The sequence below is a fragment of the Bombina bombina genome, chromosome 4 (genome assembly GCF_027579735.1).
Source record: "Bombina bombina isolate aBomBom1 chromosome 4, aBomBom1.pri, whole genome shotgun sequence".
In the NCBI taxonomy this organism is placed as follows: Eukaryota; Metazoa; Chordata; class Amphibia; order Anura; family Bombinatoridae; genus Bombina; species Bombina bombina.
In genome coordinates, this window is record NC_069502.1 from 909,153,564 (window position 1) to 909,177,903 (window position 24,340).

General features: G+C 36.4%; 1 protein-coding gene across 5 annotated transcripts in view; it reads left to right on the forward strand.

Moving 5' to 3' along the window:
* UTRN (utrophin) overlaps positions 1–24,340 on the forward strand; it is a 1,395,536-nt gene that overhangs the window by 1,086,086 nt on the left and 285,110 nt on the right. For all 5 annotated transcript variants that reach the window (XM_053711837.1, XM_053711835.1, XM_053711836.1 and 2 more), the window contains 2 exons: positions 17,903–17,964; positions 19,062–19,136. In XM_053711837.1, the coding sequence (XP_053567812.1) occupies positions 17,903–17,964; positions 19,062–19,136 (137 nt within the window). The remainder of the gene's footprint in view (positions 1–17,902; positions 17,965–19,061; positions 19,137–24,340) is intronic.

A 24,340-nucleotide genomic window follows, 5' to 3' on the forward strand; every position in this document is an offset into this window, starting at 1 on the left:
TGCTTGACTTTAGGCAAGACACACTTGTCTTTGTACTTCTCACCTGTTTGCCGCCACACACACTTGACACCATCTGAACCAAATAAGTTTATCTTGGTCACATCGGACCACAGGACATGGTTCCTGTAATCCATGTTCTTAGTCTGCTTGTCTTCAGCAAAATGTTTGCTGGCTTTCTTGTGCATCATCTTTAGAAGAGGCTTCCTTCTGGGACTACAGCCATGCAGACCAATTTAATGCAGTGTGCGGTGTATGGTCTGACCACTGACAGGCTGACACCCCACCCCTTCAACCTCTGCAGCAATCATACCTCGATTTCCCAAAGACAACCTCTGGATATGAAGCTGAGCACGTGCACTCAACTTCTTTGGCCGACCATAGCGAGGCCTGTTCTGAGTGGAACCTGTCCTGTGAAACCACTGTATGGTCTTGCCCACCATGCTGCAGCTCAGTTTCAGGGTCTTGGCAATCTTCTTATAGCCATCTTTATGTAGAGCAACAATTCTTTTTTTCAGGTCCTCAGAGAGTTCTTTGCCATGAGGTGCCATGTTGAACTTCCAGTGATCAGTATGAGAGAGTGTGAGAGCGATAACACCAAATTTAACACACCTGCTCCCCATTCACACCTGAACCCTTGTAACCCTAACGAGTTCACCCCGGGGAGGGATAAAAAGCTAATTGGGCCCAATTTGGACATTTCCACTTAGGGGTGTACACACTTTTCTTCCCAACGGTTTAGACATTAATGGCTGTGTGTTGAGTTACTTTGAGGGACAGCAAATTTACACTGTTATACAGGCTGTACACTCACTACTTTACATTTTAGCAAAGTGTCATTTCTTCAGTTTTGTCACATGAAAAGATATAATAAAATATTTACAAAAATGTGAGGGGGTGTACTCAATTTTGTGAGATACTGTGTGTGTATACAGGTAGCCCTCAGTTTACGCCAGGGTTAGGTTCCAGGAGGAATGGTTGTAAATAGAAACTGTTGTAAATTGAAACCCAGTTTATAATGTAAGTCAATGGGAAGTGAGGGAATTAGGTTCCAGGCCCCTTTCAAAATTGACATAAGTAACACCTAATACATTATTTTTAAAGCTTTGAAATGAAGACTTTAAATGCTTAACAGCATTATAAACAGTATAAAATAATCACACACCACAGAATATATAATTAAACTAAGTTTAATGAACAAAAACATTTGCTAACAGCACTTAATTAAATAATTACACAACAGACTCCATCATCATCAAACTAAGTTTAATGAACAAAAACGTGTTTTTACTTGCATTTTTCTGCAATCAGTTCTCTGCATTGTTAGCATGTTAGATAATATTGGTTCTGCACCTATTCTATACATTTCAATCTGCAGTGATTAATAGGCAGTTAGGCACCCTCATCTCAAGCAGCTGGACAGGAAGATAATAGGGAGGTGGCTGCAAGATCTTGCTCAATAGGTCTTGTCTGATCTGTGTACACAGCTCAATTTCAGGCTGTTAAACTAGCTTAATTTTGCTGAAACACAAGCAGACAGCTCCACTTACTGGCTATTTTAATTAAAGCACTGATTTTTAATGCATTTCAATAGCAGTCCCATGACTATAAAAAAAGTTATTCTGAAACGGCGCAAATTGAACCGGCATAAACCGAGGGCCACCTGTATATATGTGTGTGTGTATATATATATATATATATATATATATATATATATATATACACACACACACACACATACATAAAGAAAAAAAAGCTGCCAAAGGACTTTAACATTGAGATACATACATACTGTACATTGCTAAAGATGTATTTGTATAACACCCGATATCTCATATCTTTGAGCCCTTCATTGTGTGCAATATTTTTTTAGATAAATGTTTATTAGACAGTGTTATTATGAGTGTAACTGTACTTTGTAATTCATTTTTTAAGTGTTTTGTGCAACTTTTTAAATTTAGCAAAACAGTTAACCACAGCTCTAAAATCGCAGTACGGATTCTAGCGTAAATTTAGTTCTACTTATAATATTAGCGCAATTAAAAAGGACCGCAAACGATCACGAAAACCCTCGCAAAAAAATGCTGCGCTCCACTTGTAATCTAGCCCTTAAAGTTTCTTTAATACCTGTGTTTCTTATATATTTTTTTTGTATTTAACTAAATTATATCCTCCTTTCTTATTTAAACTGTTTTTCTAACTCAGTTTCTCATCGATTGAAATGGCTTAGAAAACAAAGCAAACAATTACCAAGCTGCTGATCTAAAATGTTTTCTACTTTGAATGAAATAAGGCATAAATTACATAAAATGTACAACATAAACCATCTCCTCACACACACATGTATGCAAGCAATAGTGCAGCAATAATATGATCTAACATAATACACCATTTTTTTTTTTGCAATTTTCTGTCTATTTTATTATCCTAAGTGGGGATCAAACATAAATATAATCAGCTCAGTAAGCAACATTATATTAGGGAAAAAAGTAAGTTATTTAAAAAATGTATCACCCCCACAAATCCAGAGGCGCTTAATGCTGATTTCCTGTTTGTTTCTGCCTGTGCTCCCTAGCGCTATCAGTTACTAATTCTATTTATCTGTTTTTTTGTTTTTTAATCTGCTCATTACACAGTTCAGTTATCTCGAGAGATAGGAAAGCGATTACCCCAAAAATGAAAGCAATGGCCCATGACACTATAGTTTTCTCAGCTAGAATTTAATTGCATAAATACATTGAGAAACTGCTCTACTTGATGAGTAATTTTATTTAAAGAGGCGTTGATATGAGGCCCTACTGATAGCAGAACTATTTACTGTTATGTAGTGCTCAGGCATGTGAACGCTGCCTATCTAGATAGCTCTTCAACAAAGAACAACATTAGAACAAAGCAAATTTGATAACAGAAATAAATTGGAAATTTTTAAAAATTGTATTCGCTAATTTACTTCTGTTATCAAATTTGCTTCGTTCTAATGTTGTTCTTTGTTGAAGAGCTATCTAGATAGGTAGCGTTCACATGTCTGAGCTCTGCATGACAGGAAGTAGTGCTGCTATCTCGTGCTCTTGCTAATGTAGATCAATGTTGCAAAACTGCTGCTATATAGGGCTAGATTCATCAAAGCTTAGGCGGACAGGGGTGCGTATACACGCCCATGTACGCCTCAGCTTGCCCGCAGGTAATCAGCATTGCACACAAGCGCAATTTTGAGCTTGCATGCAATCCCGCCCCCTGCCCGCGCACAGCCAATCACGCGCGGGCAGGAGCTGTCAATCTCCTCGGTCGGACTCGACCACAGAGATTGAATTTCGCCACCTTAGAGGTGGAGAAGAGGTTAGGGAAGCGGCGGTCCGCTGCTTGTTAAATTACGGCGAGCAAGTTCTCGTGAGAACTTGCAGCCGTAGGGCTTTGATAAATCGAGTCTATAGTGGTGTAGATACGTGCACACTCCTGAGTTTACCTTCCTGCTTTACAACAAAAAGAAGTACATTGGAAAGTTGTTTAAAATTGTTTGTTCTATCTGAATCATAATAGAAAGAATGTGGGTTTTATGTCCCTTTAATAAATTAACTGAATGTGTTCTGCCAACCTTGTTTTCTGTGTTTTAAACAGTTCTGGGCCGCTGTTGTGTTATGGGTAATAACTTCTAGAGGTTCTTACCAATCAGGTATACCTCTATATGTACCTCTTGGCTCACCTCCCATTAGTTCACTGTTGCTCCTTCAACAAAGGATACCAAGAGAATTAATCAAATTGGATAGTAGAAGTAAATTGGTATGTTGTTTAAAATGTTATTCTCTATCTGAATTATATAAAAATGTTGGGTTTGGTGTTCGTTTAAACATTTCTCATCGTAATGAGATATAAAAGTAAAAATTAAACTTTTAGGATTCTGATAGAACATGCAATTTTAAGACTTCTCAAGTTATTTCCAGTATCAAATTTATTTCATTCTCCTGGTATCTTTTGTTGAAAAGCGTACATAGGAAGGCTCAGGTGCAGCAGTGCACACTGGGAGCAAGCTGGTGATTGGTGACTGTACACACATTCCTCTTCTCATTGGCTCATCAGATGTGTTTAGCTAGCTCCCAGTAGCACATTGCTACCATGCAGATATATATTAGCTATATTTTAAACTCATAGTTATATGCAATAATAAAATGATTTACACACATTAGAGCATTTTGTTTTTGCTCTCTTATGCTCCTTTAAAGGGCCATTAAACCCAAAAATTATTTCACGGTTCAGATAGAGAATACAATTTTAAACAACATTCCAATTTACTTCTTTTATCTAATTTGCTGCAATCTTTGTATATACTTTGTTAAAGACATAGCAATGCACATTGGTGAGCCAATCACATGAGGCATCTATGTGCAGCCACCAATCAGAAGCTACTGAGCCTATCTAGATATGCTTTTCAGGAAAGAATATCTAGAGAATGAACCAAATTAGATAATAGAAGTAAATTAGAAAGTTTTTTAAAATGGTATTCTCTATCTGAATCATGAAATAAAAAAATGTGGGTTTAATGTCCCTTTAAGACCAAAATTTCTAATTGGGAAGTTAAAAAAAGATACATGATTTATGGATTAAAAATGCATAAATCATATTGGAATTAAAAGGGTTTTAATTAGGAAATATACACAGGTCCAAATGCAGTAATAGATTTTGGTAATGTGCTTGAAATATCTATATGTCCGATAGATCAAAATATTAATTTCAGTGTTGAGTCATTGAAATATACCATTTTGTGAGCAGTATATTTTGAAAATAAAAAGATATTAATTATAAGCAAATTAAACCATTACCCAGCTTCCTAATACTAATGAAAATGTACAGTGATACAGTTGCATGTTGATGTGTTGCTAAATTTTAATCATGTAGAACAGTGTTTTTCAACCAGTGTGCCGTGGCACACTAGTGTGCCGTGAGAGATCCTCAGGTGTGCCGCGGCAGACTGACAACAGTGCAGGGGTGTCCCTCTTTCAAATTTTGAAATATTGGGAGGTATGTGACAGGCTCTTCAGGCATTTACAACCATGACATTGACATTCATTCACAGACAATCATTATGTCATGTATAGTTTGTAGGAGGCATGGCATGACAGCACAGCACAGTGTGTGTGTGCGTGTATATATATATATATATATATATATATATCCTGTATACAGTGGGGCAAAAAAGTATTTAGTCAGCCACCAATTGTGCAAGTTCTCCCACTTAAGAAGATGAGAGAGGCCTGTAATTTTCATCATAAGTATACCTCAACTATGAGAGACAAAATGTGGAAACAAATCCAGACAATCACTTTGTCTGATTTGGAAAGAATTTATTTGCAAATTATGGTGGAAAATAAGTATTTGTTCAATATCAAAAGTTCATCTCAATACTTTGTTATGTATCCTTTGTTGGCAATGACAGAGGTCAAACGTTTTCTGTAAGTCTTCACAAGGTTGTCACACACTGTTGCTGGTATGTTGGCCCATTCCTGCATGCAGATCTCCTCTAGAGCAGTGATGTTTTGGGGCTGTCGCTGGGCAACACAGACTTTCAACTCCCTCCAAAGGTTTTCTATGGGGTTGAGATCTGGAGACTGGCTAGGCCACTCCAGGACCTTGAAATGTTTCTTACGAAGTCACTCCTTCCTTGCCCGGGCAGTGTGTTTGGGATCATTGTCATGCTGAAAGACCCAGCCACGTTTCATCTTCAATGCCCTTGCTGATGGAAGGAGGTTTTCACTTAAAAATCTCACGATACATGGCCCAATTCATTCTTTCATGTACACGGGTCAAAGCATGATGTTGCCACCCCCATGCTTCACAGTAGGTATGATGTTCTTTGGTTGCAACTCAGCATTCTCTCTCCTCCAAACATGACAAGTTGTGTTTCTACCAACAGTTCTACTTTGGTTTCATCTGACCATATGACATTCTCCCAATCCGCTTGTGGACCATCCAAATGCTCTCTAGCATACTTCAGACGGGCCCGGACATGTACTGGCTTAAGCAGAGGGACACGTCTGGCACTGCAGGATCTGAGTCCCTGGCGGCGTAGTGTGTTACTGATGGTAGCCTTTGTTACGTTGGTTCCAGCTCTCTGTAGGTCATTCACTAGGTCCCCCCGTGTGGTTCTGGGATGTTTGCTAACTGTTCCTGTGATCATTTTGACCCCACGGGGTGAGATCAGACCCAGATCGAGGGAGATTATCAGTGGTCTTGTATGTCTTCCATTTTCTAATTATTGATCCCACAGTTGATTTCTTCACACCAAGCTGCTTGCCTATTGCAGATTCAGTCTTCCCAGCCTGGTGCAGGTCTATAATTTTGTTTCTGGTGTCCTTCAACAGCTCTTTGGTCTTCACCATAGTGGAGTTTGGAGTGTGACTGTTTGAGGTTGTGGACAGGTGTCTTTTATACTGATAACAAGTTCAAACAGGTGCCATTAATACAGGTAATGAGTGGAGGACAGAGGAGCCTCTTAAAGAAGAAGATACAGGTCTGTGAGAGCCAGAAATCTTGCTTGTTTGTAGGTGACCAAATACTTATTTTCCACCATAATATGCAAATAAATTCTTTCCAAATCGGACAATGTGATTGTCTGGATTTGTTTCCACATTTTGTCTCTCATAGTTGAGGTATACCTATGATGAAAATTACAGGCCTCTCTCATCTTCTTAAGTGGGAGAACTTGCACAATTGGTGGCTGACTAAATACTTTTTTGCCCCACTGTAAGGCTACAATGTGTGATTTTGTAAAATTTTGGGATGGTGGTGTGCCGCAGGATTTTTTTAATGTAAAAAAGTGTGCCACAGCAAAAAAGGTTGCAAATCACTGATGTAGAATACATAGCTTGATATGGAAAGGATCGTGATAACCATTAATCAAGTAATATTTAACATTTGTGTTGGTGTGACATGCTTGCTAAATCACTATAAATGACTTGCAAACTGTATATTTTCATTTTACAGTCCTTTAAGATAAAGTCAATTTTTAAATTTGTTAGAACAAATGTCTGCTCATTTGAAATTAGAGTAAGTGCGTTTGCGTTGACTTTTTATTCAGTTGTTGATTACGCAGAAAGTGTTGTGCAAGAAAAAATAATTGCAACTTACAAATCGTTATCACATTCCTGTTGTTTTACCTTTAATTTAGGATAAATTAAACTTGTGTTAAGAGAGAGCATGTCATTTTAAGATCATTTTAAATTCACTTCTATTTTCAAATATGCTTTGTTCTCTTGGTATCCCTTGTTGCAAAAGAATACACACAAATCCCACACTAGTGGCAGATAGCTGCTGATTGGTACTTGCACACACATTTGTCTCTTGTGATTGGCTAACAAGATGTGTTCAGCTAGCTGCCAGTAGTGGAATGCTGTTCCTTCAGCAAAGGATAACAAGACGATGAAGCAAATTTGATAATAGAAGTAAATTGGAAAGTTGTTTAAAATTGTATGTTCTATCCAAATCATGATAGAAAATTTGGGGTTTTCTGACCCTTTAAAAGGTTACTTTACAGTTGTCTAAACTAGTTGACAAACATTTGCACAACTGGATATTAATTTAAAGGGACATTAAACACTTAGAGATGGTAATATAAAATTATAAATTGTATATAATAAAACAACTCTGCAATATACTTTAATTATTTATTTTGATCTATTTGCCTGTAATCCCATTCTGAAATTGTGAGCTTTTCAGTTCCTGTTAGAAATGGAAGTGCAGAACACTGATAAATCCAGCACAACCATTGGCTGCACACTCTAGTGACCTATTTATAACTGACCCTAATTGGCCACAGCAGAGAAGGTAACACAAGTTACAACATGGCAGCTCCCAGTGTTTTATAGACACTAAAACTTTACATTTATTTTGTCACTTTTTAAACAACTAATGAAACTTTAAAAAAATACATCTACATGTTAGTCATAGACTAATCTTTTCTTTGAATGCATCATTCTATCTAGCATTTATTTAGTGTTTAATGTCCCTTTAAAAAGTATCCATAATGTTGTCTACAGAAAGAATTTCAAATATTGTGTCATACTAGCTGATTGTGTGACTTGGCAGCTCCGCACTTGTCGACAGTAATCAATTTAATATGGCGTAAAAGTTGACAACCAGATTCTTGAATCTCTGTCTGAATATTTGAACTTTAAGTAGGAAATTATCTCTGAACTTAATCTGTCTCTGTCACCACAAACCGTATTTAAAAAGCTGCTTACTTATTGAATAGCAAAGAAAACAATGCATCTTCTCTGTAATGGCTAGTCCTTATGTAATGCCTTTCTTCCTTTTGTAACCTCATTATAAATTAGGTTCATTTGCAAGTTTAATAAGAGACTAAATTGATTTTTGTTGAGCATCTGTCAAAAGATTAGTTGTGCACACTATAGTTCAACATGTTTGAAAGGCAGCCAGAATGATAATGTAATGAAAACAATTTCTTTAAAGATAAGGTTTCTGTTCTATTCATCTGTCTCAATCAATATTGATCTAGGAACAGACACCTTGCTGGCAAGATGCAAAAAGCTATATTTTAGGCTTGATGTCTGCATTTTAAAGAGTAACTCAAGTTTGTGAGAGAGTTCTTGGAGAGTTCTTCAGTCGCATCTTCAACGCAGAAAAATGGCACAATTCTCTTTATTAAATTGGTTGCTTGATAAATTAATTTGATATCTTCTTCTCTGTAGTAGGTGTACACTTCACCTGGAAAACCAAGCATTTAGCCAGCATAAGAGGATCAGATCTTATTTTCTGATTTGCCTCATGACTACCGTGGCATGTTTTTTTAAAAAAAAACCAGTTACTAATCAATATTACGTATAGGAAAATATACAATGTTTTTACTTATTTGCTGATATCTGTCTATTTATATCTATCCATCCATGTATTCGTTATCTATCTGTTTATCTCTATCTCTATCCATCTACCTATTCACCTATACCTATCTCTCTCTCTACCTATCTCTCTCTCTACCTACCTATCTCTCTCTCTCTCTACCTATCTCTCTCTCTCGACCTATCTCTCTCTCTACCTATCTCTCTCTCTCTACCTATCTCTCTCTCTCTACCTATCTCTCTCTCTCTACCTATCTCTCTCTCTACCTATCTCTCTCTCTACCTATATCTCTCTCTACCTATCTCTCTCTCTACCTATCTCTCTCTCTACCTATCTCTCTCTCTACCTATCTCTCTCTCTACCTATATCTCTCTCTACCTATATCTCTCTCTACCTATATCTCTCTCTACCTATATATATCTGTCTACCTATCTCTCTCTCTCTCTACCTATCTCTCTATCTCTCTCTACCTATCTCTCTCTCTACCTATCTCTCTATCTCTCTCTACCTATCTCTCTCTCTCTCTCTCTACCTATCTCTCTCTCTCTACCTATCTCTCTCTCTACCTATCTCTCTCTCTCTCTCTACCTATGTCTCTACCTATCTCTCTCTCTCTACCTATCTCTCTCTCTCTCTCTCTACCTATCTCTCTCTCTCTCTCTCTCTACCTATCTCTCTCTCTACCTATCTCTCTCTCTCTCTACCTATCTCTCTCTCTCTACCTCTCTCTCTCTACCCATCTCTTTCTCTACTTATATCTCTCTATACCTGTCCCTCTCTCTACCTGTCCCTCTCTCTACCTATCCATCTCTCTACCTGTCTTTCTCTCTCTACCTATCCATCTCTCTACCTGTCTCTCTCTCTCTACCTATCCATCTCTCTACCTGTCTCTCTCTCTCTACCTATCTATCTATCTATCTATCTATCTATTTTGGTGGTCTCTATAGACGATTTTGCCAGCTGGGTGGTTTTATGAAGTAGCCTGGTGGAGGCAATGTAATTCTTTGCTATATTATAACATTGTCTGTTATTTATAATTGTTAATTAAGCTATCAAATGCACAAATTTGTTTATAGGAAAAAAAAAAAACACTTAACCAATTAACTTTCATAATGATTAGAAATAATAATATCATCAACTGAGCTGAACATTTTTTTCCCAATGTTTAAAAATCATGTTTTAATGTTTTTAATGGAAAGGAAAGATCATCTTAAACTATATAATGTAAAATAGTGTTAACATTTCTTTTCAGAGTGTCATGTGTTCCCTTATAATACAATGAAAGTGCCATATGTACTTTAGTTCACTCGTGCTCATTTTGTGGCTTATTGCCCAGAAGGCTTTGCCACTGCATTACTGATTATTAATTCTACTGTGTTGTAGTTGGCAATGAGACTAGCAGATAGATAGATTTGCATATCATTATCTCAGTTACTATTACAAAATACAACACTGGACTTTAAGATTTATGTTTTTTACGTTGATATGTACAGGGACAAGCCACTTGTGTTGCACACAATACGACAGAGCTTTAAATATTAATTTTACATTACTATTAAAGGGACACTTAATTCAAAATTTAAACTTTTATGATTCGGATAAAGCAAGCAATTTTAATCAATTTTCCAATTTACTTCCACTAACAAAATGTGCATTTTTTATATTTACAATTTCTGAGACACCAGCTCCTACTGAGCATGTGCAAGAAGTCACAGAATATACTTATATGCATTTGTGATTGGCTGATGGCTGTCATATGATAGAGGGGGAGTGGAAATAGACATAACTGAGATTTGTCTGAAAAAAATCTACTACTCATTTGAAGTTCAGACTAAGTGCTTTTGCATTGTCTTTTTATCATGCTTTTGATGATTATACAAATCAATATTTTTGTGGAATTTTATTATTCAAATTCTGTTTTAAATTATTGGAAAATGCCATCAAAAATCTTAATTGTGTTTTGCCAGGTGGGACAGTTATTTTTTTTGTTATAACTTTAAAATATCAATTTATCAATTATAATATTTGCTCAGAGACTTTTAAATTGTATGATCTAAGGGCTCGTTTCCATTGAGCCGTAATTCGGTTTGCGTGCGATCGCAAACAGTTAAATAAACTGTCGGAAGCAATATCGTTCACCGACTGCTTCCAACGGCCCGTTTAAAACTCAATTTCGGCAACCGGACACCAGCTGCCGAAAATATTATCGTGTCCATACAAAGTATCAGAACCCGCTAATCTTTAAATTATACCTGGTTTCCAATGCCTGTCGATACAGTAACAAAAATTACACCCAGCTCAACTAGGTGTAAAACAGGAAAAAGGTGCTCTTTGAGACCTGTTTCCTAATGAAATCTAACCCGACATGTCAAAACCCCTCTATACGCCATCCTTCCCACATCACAACTTATAATAAATTTATTAACCACTAAAACCGCCATGCCCCACAAAGCAAACTAGCTATTAAAACTATTAACCCCTAATCCGCCATGCCCCACAGCGCAAAATAGCTATTAAAACTATTAACCCCTAATCCGCCATGCTCAACAACGTAAATAACTAATCACTAAGCCCCCTAACCTAACATCCCCTAAATTAACCCCATTACATTAATTTAAAAAATACTAAATTACAATTAACCCCTTAATGACAACTGACGTACCAGGTACGTCATGCAAAAACTAACTGTTAATGACAATAAACGTACCTGGTACGTCAGTTGTCTAACAGAGTGCTGGAAGTGATCACAATCGCTTCCAGCAGCTCTGAGGGTATTGCAGTGATGCCTCGATATGGAGGCATCCTGCAATACCCCTTTACAAGCCTCCGATGCAGAGAGAGCCACTCTGTGGCCTTCTCTGCACCGGTAGCGATGCTGCCGATGGTGCCGTTGTCCGGGTGGGAGGAGGGAGCGATGCGCGCGTGCACATGCACGGGGTGCGTGTGCACGGGGGGGACGTGCACAGGGGCGCACGTGCACACATTAGCCACACTGACACCAATGAAGGAAGGGGAAAAAAAAGTTTTTTGTTTTTTTTTTGTTTTTTTTTTTACATATAAAAAAATCTGGGTGGGGGTATTGTGGGGGGGCTGCTACACTACAGAAATAATCAAAAATAAAAATAAAAGTTATAATAAAAATAAATAAAATTAAAATACTTTGGTTTGTGGGGCCAAACTGGGTACTGGCAGACAGCTGCCAGTACCCAAGATGGCGGTAATTAGGTAGGGGAGAGGGTTAGAGATCTGGAGGGGGGGATCAGGGAGGTTGGTGCTAAGGCAGGGGTCCATCACAAATAAAATATTTTATTATTTTTATTTAAAAAAAAACAAAAAAACTTTTATTTAGTACTGGCAGACTTTCTGCCAGTACTTAAGATGGCGGGAACAATTGTGGGGTGGGGGAGGGAAGAGAGCTGTTTGGGAGGGATCAGGGGGTGGGATGTGTCAGGTGGGAGGCTGATCTCTAAAATTAACCCTGCAAGCTCCATACAAGCTACCTAATTTAACCCCTTCACTGCTGCGCATAATTCACGTGTGGTGCGCAGCAGCATTTAGTGGCCTTCTAATTACCAAAAAGCAAAGCCAAAGCCATATAAGTCTGCTATTTCTGAACAAAGGGGATCCCAGAGAAGCTTTTACAACAATTTCTGCCATAATAGCACAAGCTGTTTGTAAATAATTTCAGTGAGAAACCTAAAATTATGAAAAATTTAAAAAAAAAAATGTATTTGCTCGCATTTGGCGGTGAAATGGTGGCATAAAATATACCAAAATGGGCCTAGATCAATACTTGGGGTTGTCTACTACACTAAAGCTAAAATTAACCCTACAAGCTCCCTACAAGCTACCTAATTAACCCCTTCACTCCTGGGCATAAAACACGTGTGGTGCGCAGCGGCATTTAGCGGCCTTCTAATTACCAAAAAGCAACCACAAAGCCATATAAGTCTGTTATTTCTGAAAAAGGGGATCCTAGAGAAGCATTTCCAACCATTTGTGCCATAATTGCAGAAGCTGTTTGTAAATAATTTCAGTGGGAAACCTAAAGTTTGTGACAAAATTTGTGAAAAAGTGAACTTTTTTTTTTTTTTATCGCATTTGGCGGTGAAATGGTGGCATGAAATATACCAAAATGGGCCTAGATCAATACTTTGGGATGTCTTCTAAAACAAAATATATACATGTCAAGGGATATTCAGGTATTCCTGACAGATATCAGGGTTCCAAAGTAACTAGCGCTAATTTTGAAAAAAAGTGGTTTGGAAATAGCAAAGTGCTACTTGTATTTATTGCCCCATAAATTGCAAAAAAAGCAAAGAACGTGTAAACATTGGGTATTTCTAAACTCAGGACAAAATGTATAAACTATTTAGCATGGGTGTTTTTTGGTGATTGTAGATGTGTAACAGATTTTGGGGGTCAAAGTTAGAAAAAGTGTGTTTTTTCCATTTTTTCCTCATATTTTATCATTTTTTTTTTAGTAAATTATAAGATATGATGAAAATAATGGTATCTTTAGAAAGTCCATTTAATGACGAGAAAAACGGTATATAATATGTGTGGGTACAGTAAACGAGTAAGAGGAAAATTACAGCTAAACGCAAACACTGCAGAAATGTAAAAATAGCCATTATCATTAAGGGTAAGAAAATTGAAAAATGGTCCGGTCATTAAGGGGTTAAAATAAAAAATCCTAAATTAAAATAAAAATCGTAACATTAATTTAAAAATTAAACCTAAGATTAAATTACAATAATTAAATCTATAATTAACCTAACACTAAAAAATCCTAAACTACCCATTGCCCCTAAAGGGGCATTGGTATGGGCATTGCCCTAAAAGGGCATTCCACTCTTTTACTGCCCTTAAAAGGGCATTCAGCTCTTTTACTGTCCTTAAAAGGGCATTCAGCTCTTTTACTGTCCTTAAAAGGGCATTCAGCTCTTTTACTGTCCTTAAAAGGGCATTCAGATCTTTTTCAGTGCCTAAAATCCCTAATCTAAAAAAATAATAAAAAAAGCCCAAAAATAAAACCTAGCTCTAAGCCACAAATAGGTATTTACCGTTCCTGAAGTCCGGCGGAGAAGGTCCTATTCCAGGCGGCGGTGAAGTCTTCTTGTAGCCGGTGACATCTTCCATCTTCATCTAGGACCAAGCCGGCACGGAGCAAAGTTGACCGCAGAACTGAAGACCTTGGATCGCGTAGCCATGGAGCATGGAGGATCCTCTTCGTACGATCACCGCCGCACACTGAGGATTAAATGCAAGGTACGCGTTTAAAACTGGCGTCACTTGAATTCCTATTGGCTGATTTGGATCTTCAAATTCAAATCAGCCAATAGGATGAGAGCTACTGAAATCCTATTGGCTTCAGTTCTGCAGTCTTCAGTTCTGCGGTCATCTGCCAGGTTGGTCCTGGATGAAGATGGAAGCTGTAGCCGGCTCCAAGAAGACTTCACCGCCGCCTGGAAGAGGACCTTCTCCACTTCAGGAAAGGTGAGTACCTATTTGGGGTTTAGAGTTAGGTTTTTGGTTTTTTTTAAATATTTTTTTAGATTAGGGATTTTGGGCACTGAAAAAGAGCTGAATGCCCTTTTAAGAGCAATGCCCATACAAATGCCTTTTTAGTGGCAATGGGTAGTTTAGGATTTTTTAGTGTTAGTTTTTTTTTTATTTTGGGGGGTTTTACTGTTTGAGGGGGCACTTAGTATTTTTTAAGGTAAAATAGCTGTTTAATTTAGGACAATGCCTTACAAAAGGCCCTTTTAAGGGCTATTGGTAGTTTAGTTTAGATTAGGGGGTGTTTTTATTTTGGATAATATTTTCATAGGGATTAGCTTTAATTTTTTTATTTTGGATAATTTGCTTTATTTTTTTCTGTAATTTTAGTCTTGTATTTTTTGTAATTTTAGATTTAATTATTGTAATTTAATTTTAGGCTTAATTTTTAAATTAATGTTACGATTTTTATTTTTATTGTAATTTAGGATGTTTTTAAATTAATGTAATGGGGGTTAATTTAGGGGTTTTTAGGTTAAGGGGCTAAGTAATTTATTTTGTTATTTGCGTTGTGTGGGGTTGGTGGTTTAGGAGTTAATAGCTTAACTAGGTAATTGCTTTGTGGGGGTTTGGCGGTTTAGGGGTTAATAGATTTATTAGGTTAATTACTATGTGGGGCTTGGCGGTTTAGGGTTTATTAGATTTATTAGGTTAATTGCGATGTGGGTTAATGGCAGATTGGGGTTAATACATTAGTTATTGTGGTGGGGGGGTTGCGGTTAAGAGGTAGATATTGTGCATGCGTTAACAGTTTGATTTGATTTTAACAGTGAGCGACGGGGAAAATATACGCGCTGCACTTGTATGCGGCGCCGTATATGCAATCGAGTGTAGTGTAAGGTCGGGTTACCATAGTAATCTATTAATGTTTTAGAAATCAGGCAACGGGTGGAAGTGTTAACACAACGCTAACTTACACCTACACGAAAAGAGCGACTGCATGCAAAGCGGAAACTTTTTCAATAGAAACCTGGTACTAAAATGGAGCCGTAAATTACTTTTAGCTGTCGGACACTTTAACGGCTCATTGGAAACAAGCCATAGCTTGGCTTTAATATAAAGTCATTACATTAAAGGGATAGTAAACACCAAAAATTCTCTTGTTTAAAAAGATATATAATCCCTTTACCTACCAATCCCTTTTTGCATAACCATCACTGTTATAGAAATATACTTTTTACCTCTGTAATTACCATGTATCTAAGCTTCTGCAGACTGCCTCCTTATTTTAGATCTTTTGACAGACTTGCATTTTTAGGCAATTAGTACTGAGTCTTAACCCTTTAAGGACACGGCTTTCTGTTTGCTCAATTGTTTTATGACGGAAAAATTCCGTCATATGTCCTTAAGAGGTTAAATAACTGTGCGTGCGTGCGTGCGTGCGTGAATGTTATGTATGTGAAACACATGAACTAACGCCCTCTAGATGTGAAAAAATGTCAAATGCATTCATATAAGAGGAGGCCTTCAATGGTTAAGGAATTAGTATATGAGCCTACCTCGGTCTAGCTTTAAACTAAGAATACCAAGAGAACAAAACAAATTTTATGATAAAAGTAAATTGGAAAGTTGTTTAAAATGACGTGCTTTATCTAAATCATGAAAGTTTAATTTGGACTTTACTATTCCTTTAAATAAATAATGGTAATGCATTGCTACATTACAAAATGAATATAGTTTATGGTAAGGGGTGGAAATGAGATTTCTCTGAGGTTTAGGAAATGCTATAATTTGTTATAGAGCACGTTATTAGTGCACTATTAGTTGTTTATAACTGCCTGTTCAACCCCTGCAAAGGGTTTATCCTTTTGTGGAAGGAGAGTTTAGGGTGGCATTCAGTTTTTGGACCCTTTAAGTATTTTCGGAGGATTTAATGTTGAGTTAATCCTTTTTGATACTGGTCTTTTTCTATTTTGTTTTGTTTTATTTTCTGTTTGTAATGTGTGGGTACTTTATAACAAAGGACAATAATAATCATACTGCTGTTCATGTATTCTCTATGTATAATAACTTTACTAGATCAGTTGATTAGAGATAAAGCTGATGAAATGAATTAATAGTAAATTAGACTGTTGAGATAAATGTGACAGTACAAATATATCATTTGAATAATATATTTACTGTAGATCAAAGCATTTGGAAGTTTGGGGACAGGCTAATTTAAAATGTTCAGCCTGTTTTCCTTTGCAGTGTAAATCATTTGCTGTAAGACATTCCTGCTTTGTGTTTAATTGACCCTTCTACATTTTGATGAATTTATTTAATCAAATGCTCAGTGTCAGGTTAAATTGCTAATAAAAATACAACATTATTAACATGAGTCATTTTCAGTCATTTTGAAACCTCTTTAAAAAGGGCAAAGTAGTTAAAGGGATAGGAAAGTCAAAATGCATGATTCAGATAGAGCATGTGAACTTTAGAAACTTTTACATTCACTTCTATTTTCAAATGTGCTTTGTTCTGTTGGTTTCCCTTGTTGAAAAAGAATACACACATATCCTACACTAGTGGGAGCTAGCTGCTAATTGGTGCCTGTACACATTTGTCTTCTGGGATTGGCTTACTAGATGTGTTCATCTTGCTGTCAGTAGTGCAGTGCTGTTCCTTCCGCAAAGGATAACAAGAGAATGAAGTAAATTTGATTATAGAAGTAAATTGGAAAGTTGTTTAAAATTGTATGTTCTATCCAAAATCATAAAATAACATTTTGGGGTTTTCTGTCTCTTTAAATATTTTCTATTGTGTAATACAAAAAACCCCCAGCAGTTATATATATATATACACACACACAATCACAATATATCCAGTACAAATAAGGTTGCTACCCAACCAGAATACTGAAACGGCCTGCTGATAGGAACAAGGATAACTGGAAAAAAGGTTACTTAGCACAGTAATACATTTTAATATTCTCTTTTATATGGAACAATCACAAGTACAATGTCCCTTTAAATGTTTTTTTAACCCTTTAACTATGAATAATGACACATGGTTGTCATCTGCACAGTGTCTTTAGTACAGGCAATGACTACATCTCATCACCTGGGGGGGGGGGGGATTCAGAGCTAAGTGCGTGGTTAGTGATCACATGTGCATTTATTTAAGTAGAGACTACTTGAAGCCCCTATGTGCATATCAAAGTTATATAACTTTACCCAAAAGCCCTTATTTATATTAAAATAATCCCTTCTTCTTTTGACTATAGCGTTAATTTTCTGGATCTGATTAAAACAAAAACAAACAATATATGATATGTGTGGATTTCTCACTGAAAAAATGTCCTACAGTAAGACTTAGTTGCAAACAGCATCTAAAAACTCCAAAACAGCTCAGCACAGAGGTGGAAATGGCTCAGCAGTTAAATGGTTCAATTTAAGTGTTTTTTTGCAGATGACTCTAATTTCCGTAACATTGTGTCATATGAATACATTTGATATACATATATGTATATACATGCTGTCATTTTGTTTATATGTCTTTATTTCTTATTTTGCAGTCATCAAACACAAACTACATGTTGGGATCATCCAAAAATGACTGAACTTTTCCAGTCACTAGGTATGTAAATATATACATATACAATATGCAGAGCATTTTACCACCAGTATTTTTAACTAATGTTACTTTCTTTAAAATATTGTTCTGTATTAAAACTTGTAAAATGCTATAGTTTTAAAGAGATGTTCTGGTGCATGAGTAGGCAAACTACATCCCTGAAAAAATAAAAATAATAATATTTGTATGGGTTAAAATGATGTGACATTTAAATTTATTGTTGATAAAGTTTTTTTTGGAGTGGTCATACATATTAGAACTTTTTTAAACTGAATTTCTACTCAAAAATATATAATGAAAATAAGGCTTGTAGCTGAAATAGCTGGTTCCTAACTATTGGGATTTGCGTATAGAGCGAGAGAGATACTATAAGCAGGCCTGCTGTTTCTGCAGGCTCATCCCAATTAAATGGACATGTTCTTGAGAACTTGGAAAATGGGTTCAGCAAATTCAGTTATTTCAAATACAAAAACAAACATACATGAGTGATCTCCCATTCATTTGACATGTTGCAACTGTTATAACAAGTTATTGAGGAACACATTAAATGAACATGAAACACTCATTTTGTCTTTTTTCTTTCATGATTTAGAAAGAGCATGCAATTTTAAACAACTTGCCAATTTACTTCTATTATCTAATTTGCTTCATTCTCTTAATATTCTTTGTTGAAAAGCATATCTAAATAGGCTTCACAGCTGCTGATTGGTGGCTGCACATAGATTCCTCATGTGATTTTCTCGCCCATGTGCATTGCTATTTCTTCAACAAAGGATATCTGAAGAATGAAGCAAATAGAAATACATTGGAATGTTTTTGGGTTTCATGTCCCTTTAAACAGAAAAAATGTTTTTATAAGAGACAGAACTACCATTGGTGCAGTGTGTGTGGTGGCACCAGAACTCAAGTGCTTGGGGGGCCCATAGCAGCCTGGCAATACATAGGCGTGTGCAGAATGTATATAATCTGCAATATCTGTTATACGCTAGTTTGGAACACTTACAGTAAAAGTATTGGCTGCTTGTGTTCTGTGGAGCACATTGGGAACTATTTGCATACAAACCATATTAATGGTGCTTTTGATTTATGTCATTTTTCAGGGGATCTAAATAACGTCCGATTCTCAGCTTATCGTACTGCCATGAAGATAAGAAGACTTCAGAAAGCGTTGTGCTGTAAGTGTTTCAATTTGTTGTCTCTCCATATATTTAGGCAGATTTATTTATGTATTAAAAACCTCCCTCCAGATAAAATTTAAAATTGAGAATGCGTTGTTTGGTAATTCTTCTACACTTCTTTGTTTTTGTTTGATGAGATATGAAATTCCTGACCAGATTGTGAGTTGCTCAAAAGCTAACTTAACCTGTGCTATCTAATCTAGCCCTATGTGTTTAACTCCGGCAAAGGTTACCCAGGAGACAGTGCTGCAGCAGCTAAGTAGGAAGCATCCAGTAATTGGTGGGTGAGACTACTGCTTCTGATTGGCTCACTAGTGTATTTCTTTTAGAAAACTTGCAGCTTCTGTGCTGGAGATTACCTATGTATATAACCCCTCTGTTGGGTATAAATGCATAGTAAGTCAGTGCGAGTAATGCAAAAATCACATGTTCTAAGGAATTGTTAGTTTTGCTTTGAATGTCCCTTTAAAGGACCACAAAACTTGACATTTGAACAACGCATAAGATGTTTTATTATTGCAAGTGAAACATTATTTCAATATACATTCATTATTTATTTTGCAGCCATTTGTTGTAAAATACATCTAAAAATGTGTTTGTCTTACTTTCTCCCAGGGAGGCTTGAGTTAATACTTTAAAGCCATTTATGCAGGCTTTTGTTTACTTTTTCTTCCCTCCCTAAGCTTCTATGGTGTCACATGGTTTTATAAGGTGGATTATTAGTTTTTCTTCAACAATCATGATAGGCAAATCATTATTTGCAATGGTAACCAAGTTGAATCAGTGCTAAACCACCTTAAGGGAATACAAGATTGCAGGCTACAAACAGAGTTTTATATTAGTATATTAGTGTGTGATTGGTTAGCATGGGTTCTTTTGTTCTGGGGGACAGGGAAATCAGTTAAAAGTATAAACATAAAACAATATACTAATTTTACAACAACGAGAAATACTTTTAATGTCCATTTAACAGCATTAAACCTAAAAGTTAAAGGGATACAATAACATTGCAAAAATAACTAAAGTATATTATAAGTTTTGTTTTTTTGACTTCCCAGAATTTAACATTTTACTACTTCAAAGTGTTCACTGTCCCTTTAACCCCCTATAAAATACCTTATACCGTAAAATAACTTAGCAATGTACTCCCTTTTACCTGCAAATTAAAGGAACATTAAAGTAATAGTCTCTTTGCTGCTTCTAAAATGTATTGCAGGTTGTGTTTTTATTTTTCTGTTAAACAGATGTTCCTTTATTGAGTTTTTTTTTTTTTTTTAAAGGGATAGAAATGTCAAAAATAAAATGTGCATGAGTGCTTTTAAATTTTAAATTGAAGAATTTTTGCAATATACTTATATTAGCAAAAATGCTTCAAGTAAAACTTATTACCATTCCTTTTTTTTTTAGTAGCATACGCACATATGCTGTAAGCACCCGTGCACCAGTGTTCACACACCACATCTTCTCAAAAAGTCAGCAGTGGCTTGTATGACACAAATTAAAGCTTCACTGATGCAATGCAGACCACAGTCATTATACCGAGCAGGCATGGTGTTTGTACGCTAGTCCCCTATTCACACATAGCATATGTGCATATGCCGCTGAAACAGTAACAACTTTTACTAGAAGCATGTTAGCTGATGGAAGTATTTTGCCGAACAAGTTACTATTTAAAATTGAAATACATTCATGCAGATTTCAATTTTGCACTAGTCAAAATTAAACTTGCAAGAATCAGATAGAACATGTCATTTTAAGACACTTTTAAATCACTTCTATTTTCAAATGTCCTTTGTTCTCTTGGTATTCGTTGTTGAAAAAGAATACGCACATATCCTACACTAGTGGGAGCTAGCTGCTGATTTGTGCCTGCACACATTTGTCTCTTGAGAAGAGAAGCATGTCACTGTCCCCCAAAAAACGCACTGCAATTGAAATACATTGTATGGATGGTGCGCTTGCTGTTGTCTGCAGCACCCACCTGTCAGTAGCTGAAAAAAGTAGCTATTACAAAGGGGCTGGAGGCTAATTATAAAAGGGATAATTAAAGGACCATTCAATGCAGTAGAATTGCATAGTTAATGAGTGCATAATACAAAGATAATGCAATAACACTTACTCTGAATTTCAAATATGCAGTAGATTTTTTTTTCTCACAAATGTATTTGTTCTTCCATTTTCCAGCCTCTTGAATCATGTAACAAACATCAGCCAATCACAGACTACTATAGTATACCCTGTGACCTTGTGCACATGCTCAGTATGATTTTGCTCCCCAGAAAGTTTGAATACAAAAAAAACACTGCAAAATTTGACAATGGAAGTAAATTGGAAAGTGTCTTAAAACTGCATGCTCTATCTGAATCATTAAAGTTTATTTTGACTTCCTTTTCTTTCTAATGGTAGTGAGAGTCCATGAGACATTCACCTGGTCACCAGGAGGAATCAGACACTTTACACCAGAGCTCTCAAACATCCCTCCTACTTCCCCTCCCCTCCCAGTAGTTATTTGCCTCGTCAAGGAGAGGCCAAGGATAAAGGAGTTTGGTTCATAGCGCTTACTTTGAGGGGGCCAGCAACTGCCTGCCAGAATTGCTGCTCATTCCACTCTTCCGGTTTCTACATCCTGAGCTCTCAAGAATGAGGTCTCTGTAGAACAAATTTGCTAAGCCACAACTTGGTCTTCTCTCAATACCTTCACTATATTTTATCATTTCAATGTTTTTGCCTCAGAGGTGGCAGCATTTGGTAGGAAGGTTCCTCAGGTGGTCGTTCCTAGTAAATAGGTGACTGATTTAACTTTGTACCACCCCATATTTTCGTGGATTCCACATCTTGGGTATTCCCAAGAGTAAGGTCCACAAAGCAACCCATTTTTTCTGGTGGTGGCAGTCCTTGTTTGCACCTGTTTACCCTACTATCTTTATTACTTTCTTCTTTTCCTTGGCTAAATGTACTACTGGGAGAGAAGGGGAAGTAGGAGAGATATCTGAGAGCTCTGGTGTAGGATGTCTTTGCCTCCTCCTGGTGGCAAGGTGATGCAATTTCCAAGAGAAATGGAATCTCACTACAAAGAATGGAAGGAATTTATCGGGTAAGAATAAATTTAGTTTTTTTTTATTGTAAATTATGAAATCAGATGTAATAAAGTTTACCATAACAACTCTGAAGAGGATTTGCAGAATTCAGATTAATATACAGTATATAAATATATTTATATATATAAATATAAATAAATATTTCCAGTTTAGTAAAAAAATATGAGCATCATAATACTAGATTATTTTTCATTTTATATTATTTCATAGCTTTATATTTAATCAGCCTTTAAACTGTGTCAATGTGACTTAATATTTCTGCTATGTTATTAATCCACAAAGAGCGATGTAACTTTTGCTATAGTCTGTTCTGGTACTTAATATCTCATTAGAAATTACTTTTTTTTCTATCTGAGAAACGAGGAAGAAATGATCTTTAAAATAATACTAATAAAATGGTTTATGGTAAAGCCATTAAAATCACTTATGAGCGGACATACCATAACAGTTTTTAGATTTTTAGTGTTGCAGTATATCTGTCTTTTACCACTCTTAATGTTACTTTATAACATGTAATTTGGGGTTTTGTTCCTATCAATACTGGTTTATTTCTGTCATAGCTATAAAGATTGTTTTGGCTCACTACATTAATGCTACCTTAACATTTTAGTGTTTTAACATCTTTATAAAATTTTAAAGCAAAACTATGTTTTTTAAAGTATTGCATACTTCTTAACTGTTTAGTTTGTATGCTATAGACACATAATAACCATGGAGTTTAAATGTGTAGATATCTTAAAGGTGTTTTACAATTTTAAGGGACCTTATGAAGCAAACAATACATGGGGGCCGATTTATCACGGCCCGAATGAGGCCGTATACCTCTTTCTCCACACGAGTCTTTATTCTCGCCGGAAACAGGAGTTAAGAAGCAGCAGTCTTAAGACTGCTGCTCCATAACTCGTCCGCTGCCTCTGAGGCTGCGGACATCAATCCGCCCGATCTCATACGATCGGGTTGATTGACACCCCCTGCTAGCGGCCGAATCTGCAGGGGGTGGCATTGCACAAGCAGTTCACCATTTGTGCAATGATAAATACAGACAGCGTATGCTGTCTGCATTTATCGATGTCTAGCAGACATGATCGCTACAGCGGATCATGCCCCCCAGACACTTGATAAATCGGCCCCACGGTCTTAATTTGTTAGAGCATGGGTTTATTTTGTATTTTAATGTAACTTTTTTTTTTTTATCCCTGCAAGTAACTCACTAGTCCCATTTGCCCTGAGCTGGAATGCTTGGGGCTCTACGGGGCAGGACTTATGTGGGCAGAGCTGTGATTGGTGGGGGCAGAGTCACATGTATTCCATGGACAGGATTGAGCACTTCATGGGCGCAGTTTTTATTAGAAAAATAATGGTATGAGGGCAATTGTAAATATGGTGTTTTTATACTGAAATGTCAGTACTTTTTTTTTCTTGCTGGTGTTGGCATGTAAATATACACCACAAGTGCTGTGGTAGCTGTCTTTAAGGAGTGACACAACTTTTGTTGCCATTTTTATTACATTGTTGCCTGGCTATCAGGCAGTGTAGCAAAAAAGATGCAGCAATATCTTCCTCTTAACTTTACCCAACATGTACACATGAAACCAAAACAGCCGACAGCAGCCCATGCACATCATTTCTGCACTACTCTCTTTTGAAAATGAGTTAAATGCATAGGTAAAGTCCCACTCAAGAGCCACAAGCATTGCTTTTTTTTAAGTGGACATGTCCGATGAATCAATAATGCACTATTAAATTAGAGCTTATAATTTTTGCATTGAAATGTCTGATAGCGCTGTTAAATTTAAATTGATTCTCAGTTTCCCAGAGATGTTATGGCACCTAATATGTTAATAAAAAAATAGGATGAAAAAATTAGACATTTATTCTAAGTTGCCTTAATAGGTCCCTGTGATATCATTTCATTTTAAAATATCAACTTGATTTATTGAGAAGAATAGTGTTATTCTACTCGACTGGCAAGTTTCACTGCAAGAAATCATTTTCCTTCTGACGGTTTTATTATTCTATAATTACTGTGTCATGTTTTAAGATTCTTGTTTCATCTTCTGGGGACAGGCGGTTGATATTTACAAAAGCCGCAATTCCATTATT